Raw genomic sequence first — 23552 nt, 5'->3', positions numbered from 1 at the left:
CATCACATGCCTTGAAGGTTTGATGGAATCTCACCTGTGTGTGTCCTCTGGTGTGCCTTCAAGTGGGAACTCTTTGTGTAAACCTTCCTGCAGCCATTGAACTGGCAGCGGTGGACCCTCTTCTTGTTCTCTGGGATGTCACCAATTCCTGCTGATCCCAAGCCTCCTTCTCCATCGCTCTGTGCTCCCCGGGCTGGTGGTGAAGGCAATGACTGTGTCGCCACCAATTTGGCAGTGGCCAACCCCACTTTCTTTGCCACCAACTTGAGCGTGAGCGTGCCATCAGGTGTGGCGGTGAGGGTCTGCGTTGGCTTGACCAGGTGCCGGCCCAGTTCTGGTGAGGAGGGTGGCGTTAGTGAGGTGACGGCACTCAGCTGTGCTGGGTGGACGCCCCCATTGCCCTCTTTCGCCCCTGCCTCAGTGGTCTTACCACTGGCTGGAGTGTGAAGGTTTTTGGGCAGAGACACGAGCAGTGGTGGCGGACTCGGCTGGTCTGACAGGCTGGGAAGCAGTGGATCCATCAGGTCCTCGTCGCTGTCCCCCTTCATGAAACCTGGTGTCAACAAGCAGTCCAGATCCTCATCAAAGAGGTCGGACAGTCGCTTGGGCTCGGTCTGTAGATACCGTTCCAGCTCTAGACACGTCTGTAGAAAAGAGAAACAGGGAGAAAGACAGAAGGTCAAACACAGATAACTCTAGTTACTTTCCAGCAGGACACTAATAAGCTTGTACTTCCTGATAAATCGCTTGTTTAATTAACTGCTTAAATGGGGAAGTCAAGCGATCCTAATGCCACACAAAGTCTAACAATACAATATTAAACAGGGAAAACCAGCTCGATTTGAAAACGATGCCATTAAAATACCAAACACACCAATAATAAACCTTAATAGCTTTGACAGTTAATTAATTTTAACAGAAGAGGTAGCTAAACCTCTAGGCAAGGGTCATGCCATTAGTAGGTATATGCTAGAATAGTTTTACGAAATATCAGCAGCCACAGCTTACTGGCAAATCAATGAAACTGGCTGGCAAACCAATTTCTGCTGGTGGGTTTCATTTCACTGTGGGGTTGTCAACACACACACACTTGCAAGAGAAACAAGCAGTTTGGAGCGATCAATCACAGGTGTTGGGCGGGCTGCTCTGCCCTCCCTCTTGATATCTCTCTGGGAGAGAAATCAAACATCCGAAGAATTTTCATAACTTGCTAACCACGACGGGAAGGTATGGTTTTCCTCAGTCTAGTCTCTTCATGGTATTTCACTACAAAGGAGCACCTTGCTTAAGATAATAAACCTTTAGCCTGCTTTTGTGAAGGAGGATTCATTAAAGTGAGAAATACTTCAGTTGAGCATGAGCACACGAGAGAGAGAGAGAGAGAGAGTCTATGGCTCACTGACTGCCTATTCAGCAGTTTCTTTTCTAACGGTCTAACAATATTATTCTCCAGTCACATTGACTAGTTTGGATATTAGAGTGTTCCGTTCCACATGTCACAGCAAAAGCACTTTGGCAGCAGGGTTAGAGGAGCATCGGGGTGGGGGGGGGGAAGCAAAAAAACAAAAAACCACCCCCTCCGGCTCATTCCTTCATGTCATCAGTACAAATTAGAACTGCAGCAGTTCCATTATTTTAACTTTAGAAACATCTAGAGCTTATACTCACACATCCTCATCTACTCCCTTAACCATAGCACACAATGCATATGTATTGTCTTTGGCTGCAAACTACACTTAGGTTTAAAAAAAAGCCGCTATGAGGCTGGAGCTACTGGCCACTGCTGTGTGCGAGTTTGAAATCTGATCAGTCCTGTGGTAGGAGTAGCGATTTTTGTTAAGTTGTATATGACCTCTGTGTAGCCGCATCCATGGCACGTGAACCTACCTGGGAAACAATTCTTGTTGGAATATGTCTTTAGAGTCTTCTGGGTGAGTTTCAGTGAAAATATTAACAGTTTACGAACAGTAATGTTTGGTGTGACAAGTCACTCAAAATGTTCAAGCGCCCATAAAATCATAAATAGGACAGGTGGCGCCACCGTCTTGACAACTTTTATGCACACTCACCTGGGGAACATTGTATGCGAGTTTGACCAAAATCCAATCAATCCTGGAGGAGGAGTAGCAATTTTTGTAAATTGGACAGACGACGATGGACAGACAACGCGTGATCGCATAAGCTCATCCGGCCTGGCCTACGGCCAGATGAGTTAAATATTAATGCAAAGGTTTCTTTTTATTTGAGAGTAGGGTTTACAACCAACTCGTAAGCATATTTTAAATATCCCAAACAGCCAAATTATCACCCCCCCTGTGACCCATTGAGGCATGGACTCCGTAAGACCGCTGAAGGTGTGCTGTAGTATCTGGCACCAAGACATTAGCAGCAGATCCTTTAAGCCTGGTAAGTTCCGAGGTAGGACCTTATTTGTCCAGCACATCCCACAAATGCTCGACTAGACTGAGATCTGGGGAATTTGGAAGCCAAGTCAATAGCTTGAACCATTTGTCATGTTGCTTAAACCTTTCCTGAACAATTTTTACAGTGTGGCAGGGAGCATTATCCTGCTGAAAGAGGACACTGCCATTAGGGAATACCGTTGCCATGAAGGGGTGTACTTGCTCTGCAACAATCTTTAGGTAGGTAGCAGGCTACGTGTCAAAGTAACATCCATATGAATGCCAGGATCAAAGGTTTCCCACCAGCAAAACATTACACAGAGCATCACACTGCCTCTGCTGGCTTGCTTTCTTCCTATAGTGCATCCTGGTGCAATCATTTCCCAAGGTAAACAATGCAAACACACAAACGCAGCCGTCTACAGGATGTAAAAGTAAACGTGATTCATCATCCCAGGCTATCTACACCCATTGCTCCAAGGTCCAGTTCTGATGCACACAAGCCCATTGTAGGTGCTTTCAGCAGTGGACGGGGTCAGCATGGGCACACTGACTAGTCTGTGGCTACATGGCCCCACACGCAGCAAGCTACTATGCACTGTGTGTTCTGACAACTTTCCATCATAGCCAGCATCAACATTTTCAGCAATTTCCACTACAGTAGCTCTTCTGCGGGATTGGACCAGACGGGCTAGCCTTTGCTCTCCTCATGCGAATCAACGAGCCCTGGTCGCCCATGATCCAGTTGCTGGTTCACCAGTCGTCCTTCTTTGGACCACTTTTGGTAGGCACTATCTAATGTTATGTTTGATTATGTTATGGCGTATAATACATCAAGACCTACATACTACAGGTCTATGGACAGCCAAATGTCAGCAGTATATATACACACATTTCCGTAGGACTTTCCATAAACCCTTTCTGCTTATAATGGAACATCAAACCTGGTTATAAAATGGCTTTGACTTGGTTCATTCAAATTTCATCATAGACTAGCTTTTGCTCCCCATGCAAAATCAATCAATGAGCCTTGGACACCCATGACCCTGTCGCTGGTTCACCGGTTGTCCTTCCTTGGACCACTTTTGGTAGGTACTAACCAATACCAGTTACATCCCAGAAGACGTGCCATTTTGGAGATGCTCCGTCCCAGTCATCACAATTTGGCCCTTGTCAAAGTCACTCAGATCTTTACGCTTACCCATTTTTCCTGCTTCATATCAACACATCAACTTCAAGAACTGACTGTTCTCTTGCTGCCTAATATATCCCACCCTTGTAATGAGATAATGAAAATGATATTCACTTTGCCGGTCAGTGGTTTGAATGTTATGGATGATCGGTGTATAGTACGTCATCAAGGCCTATGTACTACAAGTCTTCGGACAGCCAAACGTCGGCAGTATGTATACGTTGCCGTGGGACCTTCTTGCTTGTAATGGAATGTCAAACCTAGTTTAAAAAGGCTTTGACTTGGTTTCAGTCCAACTCACAACCAATTTGGAGTACAGCAGAAAAGCAGCTGTTGTTACTGTTTAATACTGACACACCAGGTTTATTCAAATTACATCAAAAACACGTGACTATAATATCCACCTCTCCCGAGCAGCATTATCCATATTTAAAAAGGAGTATATGGATAATATGCAACACTAACATACTATTAATATACAACATGTTTTTATAAGGTTACTGCTCGTTATTCTGACAAAACTTTTTATATGTAGGTTCGACGTTAACAATTGAGCTTTCCTGAAAAGCACGAAGCTTCACAGCAGCGTTAAATGAAGCTTGCGCATTTTGGGATGGTTGTATGAGCTTTAGACTACATGGCAGGTGTGTAAATTATCCATGCGGAGTGAGAAGAAGCGGCGTTACAGAGTGAAAATTTTAGCAGTAGACTGAAGTTTTGCATCTTGAATTATTTTCACTGCCTGTGTTATGGAGCTTATTTGCAGTCATGGATTTTTTTTTTCCCCGAGCATGCGACACAGAGAGAAGAAGAGAACATTCAGTACAGTTATAGCTTCCAGAAACAAATTAAGAAAGGGTGGGGGGGTGGGGGAAAAAAAAAAAAAACCCTGTAAGAGTACATATTTATCTGAGCAACCCTACAATGGAGCTGCTTTATGAATCTGAATAATCGGATGCTGAAGCCCGTAATGATGACAATATCTGGTCAATAGATCTTAAAAAAAAATAAAAAAAAGTACTAAAATTTCACAATTAAATTAGTGCTCAATGATATTAGTGCTACTAATCCCAAGTGTGAATGAATTAATGAATGAAATGATCAAATCATATCTCTGATTAGACCACACTCGCCAGCATTCCTACCAAAGACGGTCATCGGTTAGTGTTAATTGAGCCCGATATCTGCTAAAGTGAATATTAGAACGTTAGACTTTTATTTGCTGCACCTGCAACACTGAGCTCCATCAATAATAGATGTGGTGCTAAGAGGCGTTATCACACAAAGAGACAGCTAGAGAAGGAAGGAGGGGGGAGAGGGAGAGAGAAAACACCGCCAAACTGCTATTAGCTAACACGGCTCGGGTCCAAACTAGACACAAAGAGAAAATTACGGCCAATCTCGGAGTCAGTTCCTCTCGCCGTCTCCGCTCCGTGCATGTAATAAAGTCAGCACATTATCTAAAGCTAATGCCTTTACATCTCTGCCTGCATCTAGCAAAACTGTTCTCCCCCTCCTCTGCTCCCTGTATCCTTGGATTGAAACTATATTTTTTCCCTAAATACAAATAGGTTTTAATTAAAGTGATTTGGCTTTCATCAGATGCTGTTTGAAGCTCTACCTCGTGATGAAACGCTGATATCTCTCTCTCTCTCTCTCTCTCTCTCCCCTTCTCCCTCCACAGCATGCGTTGATGACTAATTAGCCACTCAAACGACCCGGCGAAGAGAGGCTCTTTATTCAGCTAATTTGCTGATGGGAAGCCCAAGTGTGTGTACTCTTGCATCACGTACGTGTTTGTGTGAATAAAATTGAGCGGTAACTAAAAACTACCCCTTGATTTTTATTGCCATTAGAATTTAAAAAAAAAAAAACCCTGGCTTTGGGGGTTTTTGTGTACTCCATGGTGGCTGAAGTGGCAGGGAAACGAGAGTTGGTATCCAGCTCACGCTGCAATTCTACATGGAAATGGTGTCGTTTTCAATGAGGCGGGTTGATGAAATCTGTCTACGATGTGCCATCTTTGCTGTCCCCTGCAGTGCCCAGAACAATAACCCACGGCTCCCGTCTATCCGCTACGGCCATCATCACCCATACATTCCACTGATCGTAACCACTCTTCTGTAAAATTGGGACTCCGTCCTTGATTCGTTTAAGGAAGGCTTTTGCCCCGTTTGCGTCTTCCATTTATTTGATTTGGAGTGAGATATAAATATATATTATATCTCATTTTTTTGGGGGCTGAGGAGCCTGTGGCGGCTGCTGCACCATTAGCTCTGTAACGACATGACAATTACTGAGGAACCCTGGGAAAGCTATTGTGCCAAGTGACAGACGCTTATCATCAACTGCAGGAAGCGTTCGGAATCTCTGTTGCATGGCCATGACAAAACCAGCCCTCAGGTCGCACCCAGAGAGACGGAGAGAGAAAGAGAGAGAGAGGCTAGACAGCCACAAGCATTCTGTCAGAGGTAGATCCTATCTGTTCTAAATGACATTTAAACCATAATCGCCATGGGATGAACATCACAGTCATCTGAGGCCCAAGCTGTTGTGGATAGGATTTCATGGATTTGCTCACCTTTTGCCTGGGTGGTAGGACCCATAGGCCAGGGCTGCCACTTTTGGCCTGTCGTTCAGACAGTAGCAATGAATAGTGTTGTGGAGGTTGAGTCCAACACACACTCGCTGTCAACTGCCCATCCCCTTGGTTCCAAGCCCCAGGAATCCTGACATTTAGAGGATACAGTTACACCATGAAGCAGAGAGCACTTTGTGATTTACTGTGCATGTGTGTGTGTGTTTGACTGTGTGTGCCTATTTATTTTGGTAAGGGTGTGTGCGCTCTTGGTTGCCCTATTGAAAAGTGGCCATAAAACCAATGAAGTGGCGTATCTAACAGCCGGTTTCCTAACAAAAGACCCAACAAAAGCATGAAAAAGTGTCCCAATAAAATGGTTAATGGACAAATAAATTGAAAGGCACTTATGTGAAAAGTCAACATACGTCAGCTTGGTACAGCGCCGAGTGGCCCGAGCGATTCCTTTTGATCTTGCTTGCAATTCCCACCATCAAAGAAAGCCTTCTAAATGAAAGACTCGCTCGATCACAACTGCTGTCTCACAAAGGGGATTTCAGCATTTTCCCCCCTTTCTTTCTTCAAGAGAGACACGCTCACATCTGAGAACGAACACCCGATTCTTTCCACCAGCCGTCACTAACGCTAAGCTATAACATTTTGAACAGCGAGAGGCTCGGGGAGCTGACAGCCGCTTGCAACACTCCAAGACACAATGCACTCCGTTCACACCTAAGGACAAACAAGTGTGCCTGAAGTCTTGACAATCCTCGGCAGGCTTTTGTCTAAACCGGGGAACAGGGGCGCTGCGCCCTCTCAAGGCCTCTGCATGCTCTTGCGACAAGGCTTTCGCAGACAGTTGTAATTTATCGTTGAGCGGGGAGTAATAGGCGTGCGCGATGTTATTCACCGCCACAACGCAAGGGGGCGCGAAGTCGCTAGGAGTAGTTGGTGGGTGTGGTTAGTGGAGTGTTTATCCTCCGGTTACTGATAATGACTAGAACTGGAGTCGTATAGATGTACGTACTTCCTCACTTCCTCGATCAACCGCTCTTCGTGCTGCTCCATCTTCGCTCGTGTTTTTAAAAATGGCGGTCGTGAAAACAAACCAAACCGGGAAAGTAGGGAAGCGGAAGTGCGTGTACAGCGGATGTAGAGTGGACCAATCAGAGCCCTCTTGTCTGCGAGGCTTCTGCGGTGGTCACAATTTTTGGGAGGTGCGAGCAGAGTGTCTGCGAAGGTGGGAGGGGGGGCTACGCAGACGCTATCTGCGGCGCCGTCTGCGAGGACTGGGTTGTCAGCATAAATTGGCCTGTACTCTCGGAGTGCGCCCTCTTACCGAAATGCTGATTGAACCCCAAGTCACACTTAGGCCATGCACTTATATGCTACTGCACAACATGCAATCTTTCTCAAAACGATCTTTTCTCCGTGAAAACATCCCAGCAACACCACGTGACAATGTGTCTGATCATCAAATACGTTATAATTACTCCAAAAATATTCCAATCATAGTACTGTAGATACACCGCCAGATGGTGCAAAAACAATCCGAATTGGCGTTTTCCAGACTGAGGCGCCATGTTGTTTACTTGTCGCGGTTGCTCTCGCGAGATTTGACATGGGTTACATACAAGGTCAGCTGACTTGTAGAGCGAGAGTTCTCGAGACCGAATGACGTTTCACCCACCGGCGCGGGAGCTTTTGACAGAAGTAGTTCGCGAGTTGTTTTTGTTGACACTTGGGCATTTAAAGATGTCATCCCGCGGCACGAAACGGAAGAAAGCCAAAGACTGTCCGGGGCAGAAGAAGATTACTTCTTTCTTTTTCAATGTTGACAGACAATTTGTTACAATTTCCCTCTCAGATAGCCTCAGAATGTCCCATTGTAGCCTCAATTTTTCAAAGGCTTCGCACAGCGGAGGGGGGGGACGGACAACCGGCACCATCCCCCCCCTCCCGGTCGCGTCGTTCCCTTGCCATGGTGAGCGCCCTCATACTAGATTTTTCTAGAAAAAAACCCTGCTCGGTTTAAAACTATCTGCTGATGTCCAGACTCTCTTTCTCGCTTCTTATGAAATTTTAATGAGAAGGTGTATGATGGAGTGAGTCCACTCAGACTCTCCTGCTGTGTAATGGCCCTCCTCTGCGCCTGGTTCTGCACCTGTGTCACCCTCTCATCAGCCCCTCCTGTCCAGTACAGTAGCCTTACTGTCCCTGTCCTCAACACACAATAGCACAGCAAGTCAATTAGCACCTGGGCACTAACCATCCTCCCTCTTCTACTCCACTCCATCCTCATCGCACTCGGCCTAATAAACATGGGCCATAAAATAAATGAATGTAGGCGATCCGCATGGAAGAAAAATGCTAACAGCTGGTAGTTGGGACAGCCCAGATATGCTCTTTTAATTTGGACGGATAATTTAATCCAGCTTCATTTGGCCTGTGGCCACCGATGCAGAGGCTGCACACACACTTGCTGGCTCTTTTATCTTGGGTCGTGCCCTTTGACATTTGTCCACAGTGCTGGTGGTGGTGCGAGGAATCCACACGCAACGTGGCTGAGAATGCATTTCACTCCTTGCGGAGCCAACTGAATGCAAACGAGAGACACTTGAGGTTTTTAAGGCATGAGACACGCTTCGATGAATTTGTAAAATCCTGTTAAAAAGTCTATTGATAAGAACCGTATCTCGTTCCACTGCACTTTCCTGGATGACGTGAAAATAACCGCCTGGCACAAATGCCTTGTTTTTCTGCTGCACAGTTTAAAAAAAAAAAAAAACAAACAAAATAAAAAGCAAGCCAAGCAGTGTCATGTGAAATCCGGGAAATTATTTGTCAGATGTTGTGAATTGATATTTATGAGGGCAACAAGAAAAGGCACTGTTGTGAAAGAATAGCACAATCCCACATCTGTTCCCATGAGCTCATACTAGCATGTGTGAATATGTTAATGCAGGATAGAAGTTAGATCCGATCCGCGCAGCTAGGAGATCAGGACTAGATGCTGTCTTGCGAGAGTGTAGAAAGGAGAAATAAAAGACCGTTTCTCATAGTAGGCAGATTAAGATTACTTTTAGCCAGACACTGGGTGAACGATGCCCGATTGCAGACAGTCCCCGGGCTCTCGCTGCCCTGTTGATGCCGTTTTCTCAGCACCAGATTTCTGGAAACTGTACACTTGATTTCTCGGAGGGAGGGAGGGAGGGAGGGAGGGGAGAGAGAAAAAAAAAAAAAAGAGGCCAACTGTGCGCCACACAAGTCCTGCATTTACATATGCGTATCATTATTATTGTTGTGGTTGCCTGGATACCAGGCGATAGTTAAATCCCTTGTGTTTATCTGCAAAAGCAACTCCTACAGCTTATAAGCCAGGCAGCCAACATGAACTGAAAAACTGAAAATCCAAGCGCTTACAACGGCAAAGAATATGACCTTGACGTTGGAACAGACCCTAAAAATGTCTTGCACTCCTAAATCTTCACACATACCTGTACATACTGTACATCTTCCAGATTTAATTACTAGATCTCTTCTTGTGATAAGACTGGTTTGGTTTTCTTTCCACATCATTGAGTCAAGAGACACAATCACTCTGACCTTCTATGTGTAGGCTTAGCAGAAAACAGAAAATCAATACATGCTGGCCATTAGTCTCCGCACCCAAGCAGCTTATATGTGACAGGTCTCATGTTCTTGACACTCTTTAGGGTCCCCCCCCCCCCCATACGTGATGCAGTCTGGCTGCCATAACCTAGGAGGAGTTCACGCTTATGTAATTCCTTATGAATATGAAAATGCTGTCTCGAAGGAACTGGATCACTTGGCCACTACCAACACTAAAGGGGTGTTCACACGGCACAGATTTGTATCGATGCTGCACCGATGTATTTTGTTGCGATATATATCTTACAGCGGTGTAAATTTTGTGGAGCGTTCACACGTCACAAACCTGCTTACTAGAGAGAAGCGTGTTAGCGCCGGTGCAGCCCCACTTGCGTTCACACGGCAGTTTTTGCGACCGTGCTATACGATAGTAATAATGCGGAAATGAAATATGCGCATGCGTGAAAATGTACTTCCTTTTCCCGGTTGTCATGGCATCACCAAGCGCCGGGAAAACAACGTGGATGAAGACACCAGTGTTGCCAGATACTGCTGACGTTTTCCAGCCCAAAATATGTTCAAATCCGCCAAAATGCACTTAAAACCGCCCAATCTGGCAACACTGGAAGACACGCAGTTCTGTTGTTGTTGATATTCACCATTTTGGAAGCGCAAAATACCAGGATGCAAATTATGCAATGCCCGTATGTAATCAACTCTCCTGACGCGTAGCGAGTCTACCCCTGTAGCGTTCAGACGTCCCATTTTATATCGGTGCTGCCCCGCAAACTAGCATTTACTCCGGAGTAAATTTCTTAAACCACCTCCCGAGCAGGGTTAGATTTGCACTAGTTTAATCAGCTTTCAGGGGCTACACCGGTATAACTTTGTACCATGTGAACGCTCTACCGGGGCAGCCCCGGTGCTACACCAGAGTAAAAGCTGCCGTGTGAACACCCCTTAAGAGGTACAGAAATGATTTTATAGCTCTAACAGAAGTGAATATGTAAAACTGACTGACTAAAAAAAAAAAAAAATTTGCAGAAATCCTAATAAAATGCTGAAGCTCTAAAACAAGTAATTAGATGCATTTAATTATTTATACATTGAGACACAGATTTAAAAATCATATGAATCAGTCCATATGAGATTCTTTTATTGTCATTGCACAGAAAACGACTCTGTTAGTAGAATAGTTCTGCAATACACTCCGCTTCCTGCAATCAAAGTAAAACAACATTCATAAATCAAAACAAGATTCCAGGACCTTAGAGGACCATGTACATGAGGATATTACACAGTTGTGCGAAGATATGAAGTTTTATCTTCAGGTGGCGAACATATTCATGAGCAAGTGAAGTGAACGAGTGAAAACGTTTTCAACACGAGGAGATAAACTTCGTATCTTCGCGCAAACATGTAATGGTTCTTTATATTATGTGGACACATCCACAAAAGGGCGGCATGGTGGTGTAGTGGTTAGCGCTGTCGCCTCACAGCAAGAAGGTCCGGGTTCGAGCCCCGTGGCCGGCGAGGGCCTTTCTGTGCGGAGTTTGCATGTTCTCCCCGTGTCCGCGTGGGTTTCCTCCGGGTGCTCCGGTTTCCCCCCACAGTCCAAAGACATGCAGGTTAGGTTAACTGGTGACTCTAAATTGACCGTAGGTGTGAATGTGAGTGTGAATGGTTGTCTGTGTCTATGTGTCAGCCCTGTGATGACCTGGCGACTTGTCCAGGGTGTACCCCGCCTTTCGCCCGTAGTCAGCTGGGATAGGCTGCAGCTTGCCTGCGACCCTGTAGAACAGGATAAAGCGGCTACGGATAATGAGATGAGACATCCACAAAACACAACCCACCCTTGCAAGTTGATGAACAGAATTTTAATTTTGAACCGCAACTGCAAAAACTAGCCATCCTAATATAAGGAAAAAAAAACATAATAAATGTGAGAAAATTTAGACTATAATCAATAGAAATAATCTGCCAGTGCAGTAAGATAATTACACTTGGTAAGACATCTTAGAATAAGTTGGTTGCAATCTAGAACTACGTTTAATAATCTTAAAATTGGTGTCTTGTTTTCTTCTAATAAGAAAAGCTAGATCGTTTCAACTATTTTTTCAAGATATTTTCACTTGCTAAGATATCATTTTTTGCAGTGCCTTGACAATGTGCGTCTAGTCAGTGGGAAAACATGTCATCGGCGTGAACTATCGGGAATTATTATACACACAGGACACTTTTGATGGAATAAAAACACGTGTTCTATTCAGGGCTTTGAACCAGAATTTTTTTCCTACTGGTTCGTTCCGAACAGAAATGGAATTTTAACGTTTCCGGTTTTGGGTTCCACCATTAAATAGACGTTCCCGAACCGGTTAGAACAAAAAAATTTTCGTTCCCGGAACGGTTAATTACGTTCCCTGTCAGCTGTTTAACAAATGGCTATAAAATTATGTCTCTGTCTCATCCAGCTTAAGCCAAATGTAGGCTAATTCTATTACAACCTTCATTAAATAAGACAAGAAATAATTCAAAACAATTATTATTTCAAATGTTGGCGATTTGGATTCTCAGTATGTCTTCCCATCTACACAAACAGAAAAAGTGCCAAAAATGAAAGATAATTCGTTTAGTGTGTTACCAAAGGCTAGTCAGGCCCTATGCATTGATAGGCTAACAGAGGTTAACGTTATTTAATGTTCGCAAGCCTCTCATTAACGTGGACAAATATATTGATATCGTGTTTGAAATTGACGTTTTTGAATAACGATAGACTGCAATATTTACCTCTTATTTAAGATGTGGAGACATGATAGTAGTCCACCCTCCCGCTCTCTCCATTCAGTCAGCGAACCCCAGCGGGTCATAGAAACTTGCGCAGGAGAAGAATGACTTTTATTTGTAGGCTACGGAAACTTTGAGGAACGAAATAAAAACCGGTATTAACCGGTTACCATTATTTTTAATAAGCGTTTCTGTTCCGGAACATAAAAAATAATAAAGTTTCTGGTTTCGTTTCTATTCCATGTGAAATAGAAAAAGTTCCCGGTTTTCATTTTCGTTCCTTGAACCGGTTCAAAGCCCTGGTTCTATTCCCTTCTAGCAGGTTTCATTCATTTGGTTCAACAGCATGCGATATATTGTTAGCATATCACTTATCCAACGTGTATTACGTCACTCTACCCAATGGAGAATGAGCGTTGAATATGGTTTGACATTGCATGGGTGTCAAGACATGACGTCACATGTCGGAGACGTAAAACTTCCGCGACTGTGACAATTTGTAAACAAACATGGCTGCCAGGTTTGCTTCGTTAAATATGGAAGATTTTGAGAGAATTTTGAAAGAGAAAGATGTGTTGAACACCCGAAAGGAATAATAATAATAATAATAATAAATAATAATAATAATAATAGGCTTTTTTCGTGGTCTATCAGATATATCCCATTCAGCTAGCATGATACTGAACTCATCTTCAACTCGTTCTGTATCATGCTAGCTGAATGGAATATATCTGATAGACCACTCAACGCCAGCCAATATTATTTAAATATGTCACTCAGATCCACGATGTGTTTCATATGAAAAATGCGAGTTTTTCAACACGAGAAGATAAACTTCATATCTTCAAGCCAACGTGTGATTTCTCTTTATTATACAGACACATTCACAAAGTACCCAAATTTATCAAAACAATTAATCAAGTTCCTCACGAGTGACATCAATTATGTCAAGGTTTTGGTTCTCCATGTCCTGGATGTAGCTCGTATGAAAAATACGAGTGGTGCATTGCCCAGTAAAAACACTCGTGTCTGTAGAATATAGAACCTTATTTACTTTTTGAATAATAATTTAAATAAATAATAAAAAATAAAACCCACACACAGATTCCATGAGGTTAAAAGACCATGCAGCTTTTTGTCTACAATTTTATAAAAGCAAAGCTTAATAACAATAAATTAAAGGCCTGTGTCTGGTCTCCCTTCCTAGCATATTCAAAAGCACCCATCTTACATGACTTAATTTCAGCAGAGAAATAAAAATTCTTGTACCTCTGACACAGAGAGAAAAAAAAAGTGGTATAAACGTGCACAAAAAGCAAAACGCCGGTCCAGTATGTTCGTATTTCTGATGTGTACATTATGTCGTACTAGATGCAACACTGTTAGATGTCATGTCTCTGATTCCAGAACGCGATTTAAAAAAAAAAAAAAAAAAAAAAAACCTTCACACACTGGGGCAGGATTAGTCACAGTTTACATTTTCCATGTTAGGACAAGTGGACAAAACCAGCAATATTTAGGTTGATCAGCTGATCACCAGTCAGTGCCGATCAGAATGAAAACTAGCCAGTCTGCTCGACCTGTGCAACTTTAGAAGAAATGGCATGCAAGCGTATAATTTAATATAAATATGAGAGATGAAGAATAGAAGGAATGGCATAATCCTGTGTGTGATATCAGTCTGCATGACACATTTAATAATGTAATGCCAATTAGGATAGTTGATTAGTGTCATATTCCTGATGTTTCTTTGCATAACCCAATAGAGTTTGGTGCCTGATTACACCACTGGTGCCAGATGTTCACAAAGGACTCCGAATTCTGTGGGAAATGGAGCAGCACATCCTCAAGGTAGCAATGAAAATGAAATGAAAGTTACTTAGAAAAGAAAGAAAGAATCCAAATAGCACACAGTAAACGTGTTCTTCCTAAACGCTCTCCGTGAAAGGCTAAGACTGGCTTTGGGTGCGAGATTATGTAAAAATTCAAACACACTCATTACTTTGTATCAATATTTACCCTCTTCCGAAAAGCTAATTGCACGCTCATTGTGTAATACAAACTCGCCAGCTCATCCTTTGTGTACTCTGCATTCTCCTTCCTGTGCCTAAAGCTGTGCTGCGAGACTGGCCTTCTTAGGCGCTGCAGTGGCTGAACTCCAGCTCTTCCTTCCTCTTCTGGATCTGTGGCGAGTGAGCACCAGGCAGCTCCTCTGGGAGACAAACGGATATCCAGACAGAGGCTCAGCTTTAGACGGGCACAACAGGCCTTGAAGCCACTTCCTTGGTAGTCACGTTGTCGGGGTTTCAGCTTTTGGAAGGATTATAGGAGGTGTGCTGGAAATGATTGTTAGTTCTTTTGGATCTACCGGGTTTATACGTTCGGATATGTTAAACGTTTATCCCAACAAAAACCTGTTGAATTGGTCATAAAAACTGACCACATTTCCTCATTGTCTATCTCCGGGTTCAGGCTTTGCCTATTCCCTTCCTGTTTCCATGATCAACTGAGGATTAGAGCGGTTATTTAATGAGGAAGTAATATTTCATTTAGAGTTAAAATACCCTGGACATTTAATTCAGTTTTACAGTAACGAGCTCCAAACTATAATCCCTTCAGTACAAACCTTTTTTTTTTTTTGGGGGGGGGGGGGGGGGGGGGGGGGAGTCCTTTGTCAGACGATTCTACTCCAAAATGAGGTAAAAAGACAGGAAAATATTCATTAGACAGAGGTGTGCGGGAGTTGATGCATGCTGACAGCCCTTGGCAGAACATTAGGGCCCCCGTTCGGGTTCATGACATAACCAAGACAGGTTTATTATGACAAGAGGTTTCCCGAGGCAGTCTGAAGATTGCCACCTAAGGAGAAGAAAACATCTCATCTCGACATTAAAAACACTGATGCCCTGGCTGAAGAAAACTAATAATGATAATAATCATCATCATCATCATCTCTGGAAGAACTTCATTACACTGCATCTTATTTCTCTGTAGACTCATTTTTCAACATTTGGAAGGAGAAGCAAACCATAGCGCACACCATAGCTATGCATATACGTTACGTAGGTTAAACCCCCTTGTTGGTTGGGATTACCACCAATATGCACCTTTGTACGAGCACAGACTACGGGATCTTTAAGAGAGATTACCTTGGAAGGAAATAATGCTTGTTTAACAAACCTGATTGTTCCACACATAGTACAAATCAAGTTCAAATCCACAATCCACGCCCATGCACTGATGATACGTTTCTCAACTCGTTGGTACCCTGGGATAAGTCTATTTTCATATGACTGACAGATTACAGGGAAAGTGAATAGATTAATTTGAGATTGGATTCCAGCAGACAGAAGGGTTAACTCACTGTTCCCAGGATTGGGGCAGAAAAAAAAAAAAAAAAGTCAATAGTCCAAGTTCGATTTGGAAATTCAATTTCCATTATTCCATATATCCAACCAGCCTTAATGGACCACTGGCATAATCCCCGTCTAGACAGAGTTGCCACTGCTAATTATTATTATAACTTATTACCTCTTAATTGAAGTGAGGAGTGATGGGGTTTCTAAGGAATAAATGAGCAATGGCACTACCACTGGAGAACGGCTTCTGCCAACTTCTCCATCTGTACCCACACACACACGGCGACTGTAAGCTTGACATCACACAGCTGCAGCTAATGAATACATACGCTTGTGTGGCCACCGAATCCTGCTTTACTGAATTCTACAAACACCGATTTAACTCGCAAAACGACGGCAAATGTGTGAGAGGAGACGAAAGGGCTGTAAAAGAAGTGCAAGGCACAAAACCCCTCACTCATTTGGTTTATCAGCAAATGTTTGTGAAAGAACAACATCCCCTTGATCAGATCCCAAACCAAACATAGGTCCCATTAACATACAGTCAAACACACTTGACTCGAGGGGTGGCGGGACAACAGAGGGACTTGTTTTTGGGAAACGGTTTAGCAATTACCCTCTATCCATTGTGGTAGAACAGTGATTCAATAGATGAATGGTTCAACAGACATTCATGCTATTCAGAAAAAAAAACCCAACAAAAACACTAGGTCAAACATTGAAATGTTTCTCAGAAATCATTCAAACTTGAACCAGTTTTTGCTTGTGACTAGATTACATTCTTTGGGCTAGCAAGGCACAACAAAGCTTATGAATGGATGATGGCTTGTGAAAGGAAAGCGGTTAGTAAGACAGGCACTGCTGTATTCCGTGCAAATTAAGACCAAATGACTATAAAGACAAATATAACTGCAAGTGGCGATGAAGGGCCCAAGCACCTCTGGTTCCGCGACCCGTCACACATGGTTATCATACAATGAACACGCATCGGAGATGTGCGATAAAAGCCTGGGTATCTGATAGGTGAAACAATATATGGGCAAAAGTCTCAGGCTACATCCACACGACAACGGCAACGAGATTTTTTTTTTTTTAAATATCGCGTCCACATGGGCAACGGATCAGTAAAATATCAGGTACATATGGCAACGCAACGCTTGCTGAAAACGATGCAATACACATGCCACACCTCTACGTGCGCTGTAAGACGGTCCCATCGGAGACACCAGAACAATAGAAGTAGATGCATGCGCATAAACCCCTTCTTCTGTAGCATCAGCCACAAAGTTTTGATTATTAATCAGTAGTGTAAAACGAAAGACGCAGAAAGAGGAATGAATGGCGGTAGATGGAAGCCGGTACGCCAACATTCTGATATCCTCCAGAATTCTTTAACGGTCCGGAATAAATTGAATGCTACACGTTGATGGATTACTTTGTTCTTCTATGCCCTTTTTGAGGAATGTATTGTCGGACTTAAACCAACATCTGAAGAGGTGAGATCGCTCCTTTTTTTTCCCCATTTTTGCTGGTGGGATTGTTTTTGTTTTTGGAAAGCAGTGAAAATATTTTGTAAGCGCATTTCATGAACCAAGTTATAGGATTTGTTGACAACTTGCATCGAGTTCGTTACACTTCTACCCGGCGTGAAGCACTGACAGTCATGTGGTTGTGACATCATCGTAAACAAATCCGTTCTACTCATCCAGACGACTTCGCAACGGCGCCGTTGCCAGATTTTTCCACTCTGGAACCCGTTCTCAAAAGATTTCGTTTTGGGGCACCCAAAACGCCGGTGCCGTGTGGACGCCAGGCCGAAACGATAAACAATTTTATCAGATTCACCTGAATCCGTTGCCGTGTGGACAGGGCCTAAATGATATGATGGAGTCCCCCAGACACACCCAGGGCTGACTAGCAGTGGTCAGGACTGATGTGTGTCCAAATTTCATGAGTTTTTGCCGATGGGAACCACCTCAAAAATGGCCAAGTCTAGAAGACGAGGAATCCTTGGGAAAACAATAGGGCCTTACACCACCGGTGCTCAGGCCCTAAATAGTTGATTCCCTATACCACGCCTGGTCTAAATACTAGCTCCATCCCCCCCCCAAAAAAAAACCAAACAAAAAACCCCCACCATACCAGCTATGACAGTAAGAAGGTATGTGAATGTGAAGATTTGTACCAAGACACCAAATGTAGGATAATCATACCAACAAAGCCACCGAGACAGCATTTAGGCTAAGCGGACTTAGCTCCGAAGAATGGGTCCCTGTCTTCCTTTAACTGGATTTGGGGGAAGAGCTGCTGTTTATCTGTGTATGGGTTGGCTAATGGCCGCTGGCTGGTGGCACTGGGGTAATCTAATCAGGATACAGCAATTTACATTACATCGCTCAAGCAGGATTATTCGCCATCACAAGCCGATTGAAAGGGGACACTTTTAAGTGGGGTTAACAGCTTGTTATAAGATTCAGGAGGGATACTGGCGTGTTTGCATGTGTGTGTACGAATAAGTGTGCAAGCATTGGAGGGGGTGTGGGGGGGGTTCCCATTGTGTAGGCTAATCTTCATTACTCACCGCAAAGAGAGGAGTACTCGGGTGGAGAGATACAACACCAGAAGACAAAAGAGAACAAGAGGCAAGAGTGTGGCGAGACAAAAGGAGATGGGCAACAAAGAGAGAGCTGGAGGTGGGGGCTGACTCTGGGGCTTTTTTTTTTTGGTCTCATAAGATGCACAGTCCTTTGGGTATTGAGTGGAGAGCTCATGTTACATCCACCCGAGCACAGGCAAGTCACCTGACTATCGGGCTAAGTTCTTGGAAGGAGACCGTTTCAGCTTGAGAAACTGTATTAAAGCATCCCACGTCAGTTGGCTGGATCAGTTGTGAAGCAGTGAGCACTTCGTTTGCACAAGATCTCTTTTTTTTGGACAAAATCTGCTATATCCATTTGCTAACACCTACATTAAAGGCATCAGTTCTGAGCTTTCTCTCTCCCTCTTTTTACCTTTCTGGGCTCCTGTCCAGCAGATACCGCTGCACTTTCAACCTTCTGCATAACGAGCGGGAAGCCACATGGAGAGAAGCTAAAATTACCCATGCATGAGGACCGGTGGGCAGAGTTCCCTTATTCAGAGTTATGTCACAGCAGCGCAAGTGGAGAAACTCAAGACATCAGTTCACCCTGCCTGTCCCCTTTCATCTTGTTGACTTTACCACCACCCTATTAAGCTCTGCAAAGAGGCCTGTTACCCCGACCACACCGTGGGGCTAGTCAGTCAGGAATTCCTGCTTCCTTTTCCTTGCTAAAGGCAAGCACAATAGTCTGGGTGTGCGTCATGCGACCTTAGGGGCAAAAACGTCCAATAACAAAAGTGCGTGCGCATGTGTACGCAATATCTACTAGACCAAATGAACAGACTTCCTGGATACTTTAGTTAATGAAAATTAGGAGCAAGCAAGTGTTTTGTAAATGCATTTCCCGAAGACTATTTTATTGAAGCAAGGAAGTCTTACAACTGATTTTATCCTGCTGGCCATTCTGGATAGTCATTTTTAACCAACCAGGGCAGCAGCGGTATAGAAACTTCCTTAAAGGAGAACTGAAGTCATTTTTAAACTTGCTTTATTTCCTAATTAACAGGTTATTCAATTACGTTTTCGGTTTTAGTAACCTTATATCGTGACTCGTATTGACAACTAATTGCAATTAAATATTATACTTCTCGGCCTGTTCGGTTTTTAGCCGTGTTGAATTTAGTTCGTTTGGCCCACGGCAGTCGTCACTTATCCGTCTGATCTTCACAAGACTTTGAAACGTGAAGTGTCAGCCAGGTGTCGGTGCCGCCATTTTGAAAACTGTATTCCAAATGAAATATTGCACAAAAACGAGTTTTTAAATCATGATTACTGCCTACAAACTTTCCTGATTGCTATCAAAACGAACAAAACTTCCGGTTTGATTACATCAGCATTCGAAAGAGGGCGCGCACATCTTTTGACAACCTGTGTCTGAAATCGCTCCCTACTCACTATATAGGGCACTATATAGTGGGGACGCCATTTTGTAGTGCTGTCCGTGCTGAAAAAAAAAAAAATCTAATTAAAAGTCTCAAATTTAATTTAATAAAAGGCAGCGGCGGGTGGCACGGTGGTGTAGCGGTTAGCGCTGTCGCCTCACAGCAAGAAGGTCCAGGTTCGAGCCCCGTGGCCGGCGAGGGCCTTTCTGTGTGGAGTTTGCATGTTCTCCCCGTGTCCGCGTGGGTTTCCTCCGGGTGCTCCGGTTTCCCCCACAGTCCAAAGACATGCAGGTTAGGTTAACTGGTGACTCTAAATTGACCGTAGGTGTGAATGTGAGTGTGAATGGTTGTCTGTGTCTATGTGTCAGCCCTGTGATGACCTGGCGACTTGTCCAGGCTGTACCCCGCCTTTCGCCCGTAGTCAGCTGGGATAGGCTCCAGCTTGCCTGCGACCCTGTAGAACAGGATAAAGCGGCTAGAGATAATGAGATGAGATGAAAAGGCAGCAGCAAAGAAGAAAGTATTCAGCCTTGATTTAAAAAAACCTGAAAGATGCAGGTACCTTGTATTGATTAATGTGGGAAATGCGCTCAGTATAATACGGATTTATCACAAAAAAAACATGCATGGATTTATTATTTTGAAAACCCACCAGCCGACTGATTTGGCACGTTTTAATTGCGCGACAGTAATGACGTAAATACCAGTGCGACGGGCTTGTGTCCAAAAGCGTTTTTCCCTCTATTTAGTAATTCCTTATGTAGGGAGTAGTGAACGAGTGAGTGATTTTGGACACAGGGAATGTTGGCAGATGTCGGTCACTTTGATTTCCGCTGTACGTTTCACTTCCGTCCTACGATGTCTCACACAGGTCTCAACGAATCTTGTTCACGGCCATTGCTTTGACATATGGACTGATATATTACACATTTCACACATTAATAACTTGCTATAGCAGTGACAAAATGGCTATCAAAAATGCATTCCTATATTTAATAAAATGAGAGAAATAGAATTTTGATAAAAAATATTTGCCTTCAGTTCCCCTTTAACACAGTCTTCAAAGAATGGCACCTTGCGGGTTGCTAGAATACCGCAACCAAACCCCCGTGTGTTTGTTTCATTCGTTTGGCGTTACTTATCCTTTAATATGTTGAAATTGTTGAGCTAAAAGAGCTAACCATTGCAGACTTGTTTGTACCTCATTCGGAATAACCAGCAAGAGATTTAAATTTAGCAGAATTGGGGGCACTGGGTCCATTTTAAAATAGGCTATATAAATTATTTCCTCAAACTCCTTATGCTCAGCAGTTGCTGGCAATTTCAAGGGTAGCCATGCAACAGAAGTAGAAACTGTTTATATTAAACAACAAATATGCCCAACCTAAACAGCCTTACAATCATCTGGTGTGCAAACATGGTTTCTACTGGTTTATTGCTTTCAAAAGACAAAAATCCATCGAGTTCTTGGAGCCAAGAACTAAGGCTTGGATGCCAAGGATAATTGTACTCGTTTATTCATGAGATGTATTTCAAAAACACCGCATAAAGTGCTAAATATTTGGTTCATTAACTTAAAAGTAGGGTTGGGTATCTTTTGAATTTTAGCGTTTCCAATTCTGTTTACAGATTCTAGTTCTTATCGATTCCTCGTTGGGTACAAAAAAGTGGTCAGGTCAAAATGTCTCATCTCATCTCATCTCATTATCTGTAGCCGCTTTATCCTGTTCTACAGGGTCGCAGGCAAGCTGGAGCCTATCCCAGCTGACTACGGGCGAAAGGCAGGGTACACCCTGGACAAGTCGCCAGGTCATCACAGGGCTGACACACATGCCGCTTTTCCACTACCAACGCGGCTGAGTGGGGCTGAGCCGTGCTGAGTTGAGCTGAGTGGGGCTGTTGGAGTTGCATTTCGACTACAACCGCGCTGAACCGTGCTGGCTGGAAGTGGGTGGACACATTGGGTGGAGTTAGTGAAAGTGGGTGGACGTCAGGTGATGTCATTAGGCGGTGCAAACAGTGACATCAGTGATCTTTTAAGCGGTAGTCTCACAACCCGGAGAGTAAACAATAAACATGGAGGACATGGAGTCGTTAGTGTTGCTGGTCTTGGTGCTGTGGCTTGTTGTCACCGACAACACCAACAGATACTGGCAAGAGCGTATAGATGAGGCGAGGCGCATAAGGCTTTGTAATTCTTCTTCTTCCGGGTTTACAGCCCTACTCCAAAACCGTGCGAGTTTTGGGGGCTGAGCAGGGCTGAAGCGAGCCGAGTCGTGCTGTTCTTAGATAGTCGAAACACGAGCCGTGTCGGGCTGAAGTGAGCTGAAGCGAGCTGAAGTGAGCTGAAAAAGGGTAGTGGAAAAGGGCCAATAGACACAGACAACCATTCACACTCACATTCACACCTACGGTCAATTTAGAGTCACCAGTTAACCTAACCTGCATGTCTTTGGACTGTGGGGGAAACCGGAGCACCCGGAGGAAACCCACGCGGACACGGGGAGAACATGCAAACTCCACACAGAAAGGCCCTCGCCGGCCACGGGGCTCGAACCCGGACCTTCTCGCTGTGAGGCGACAGCGCTAACCACTACACCACCGTGCTACCCCAGGTCAAAATGTGTAGATAGCAAAAATGTATTTTAAGCATTAACTGAACGTTCACACTTGTGACGTTACCATGCATGCTAGCTTGTATATGAACAAATGGATACACTTTTGTTGATGTAGGACAGTTACATAGACAGCTCTTGGTAGATATGTAACCTTTGTTGGCAATAAAGGGTTACTGAGTTTAGGAACCAATAAGCAGAACCAAAAGTATCATTATTATTATTACTATTTTTTTTTAAACAGGTACCCGTTACTTGGCATTTTGGCTCGAACAGAGTTTCAGTTCCCAACTGGACTTAAAACTTTATATAAAAAAAAAAAAAAAAAAAAAAAGCATTACACATTTAAAAAAGTGAGTTTTATTAGGCATTATAATTAATAAAAAAAAAAAAAGGGAATAGACAGGGGGTTATCATACATGTTTTCCTCCATAACTCCAACTACTTGCTCAACAATAGTTTTCCAACACCACACTCACCGACCGTTTGTCCTCAGTGTCAGTCCCTTCGATTGATTTGACTGGTCAGTCAACCAGAAGGTTACAATAACGTGATGCGCTTGCTAAAATGTTATGCGTGTGCTCAGTACAGAGGTCGGAGCGTTTTAAAATCCTTTTCTCATTCTTGTGTGGAGAGAAACGTGTACTGTGGACGTGATCTTTTTCAAAACTGATAGGGGGGAAAAAAAAAACCTCAAAAAACGTGAGTTTTCGAAAATATACAGACACGTGTAGACAAGACCACAGACCAAGCCGGGGTTGGGGGGGGGGGCTGTTATGAAGCTAATATTGGTGACTGGCTCAACAGCTCTGTACACCTCCTAATACCGTGGTATGGTGGTGATCCAGTTATTGTTGCAGCCCGATATCCAACTACAGGATGTAACCAATTGAGAGTGTGAGACAGCAGCGACAAGGAGGCTCTAACAGAGAGGAAATACATTCCATGCAGTGGAGGTTTTTTTTCCTGTTTTATCTAATTACAAAA

General features: G+C 43.7%; 1 protein-coding gene across 2 annotated transcripts in view; it reads right to left on the bottom strand.

Annotated features, from left to right (window-relative positions):
- klf7b (Kruppel like factor 7b) overlaps window positions 1-23552 on the bottom strand; it is a 53924-nt gene that overhangs the window by 16184 nt on the left and 14188 nt on the right. For both annotated transcript variants that reach the window (XR_009655341.1, XM_060929335.1), the window contains exon 2: window positions 35-644. Coding sequence is in view for 1 of the 2 variants with exons in the window: in XM_060929335.1 (XP_060785318.1) it covers window positions 35-644 (610 nt within the window). In the remaining variant the exon portion in view is untranslated. The remainder of the gene's footprint in view (window positions 1-34; window positions 645-23552) is intronic.

The sequence above is a fragment of the Neoarius graeffei genome, chromosome 9 (genome assembly GCF_027579695.1).
Source record: "Neoarius graeffei isolate fNeoGra1 chromosome 9, fNeoGra1.pri, whole genome shotgun sequence".
Lineage (NCBI taxonomy): Eukaryota > Metazoa > Chordata > Actinopteri > Siluriformes > Ariidae > Neoarius > Neoarius graeffei.
This window is presented reverse-complemented; position numbering and strand designations above follow the sequence as displayed.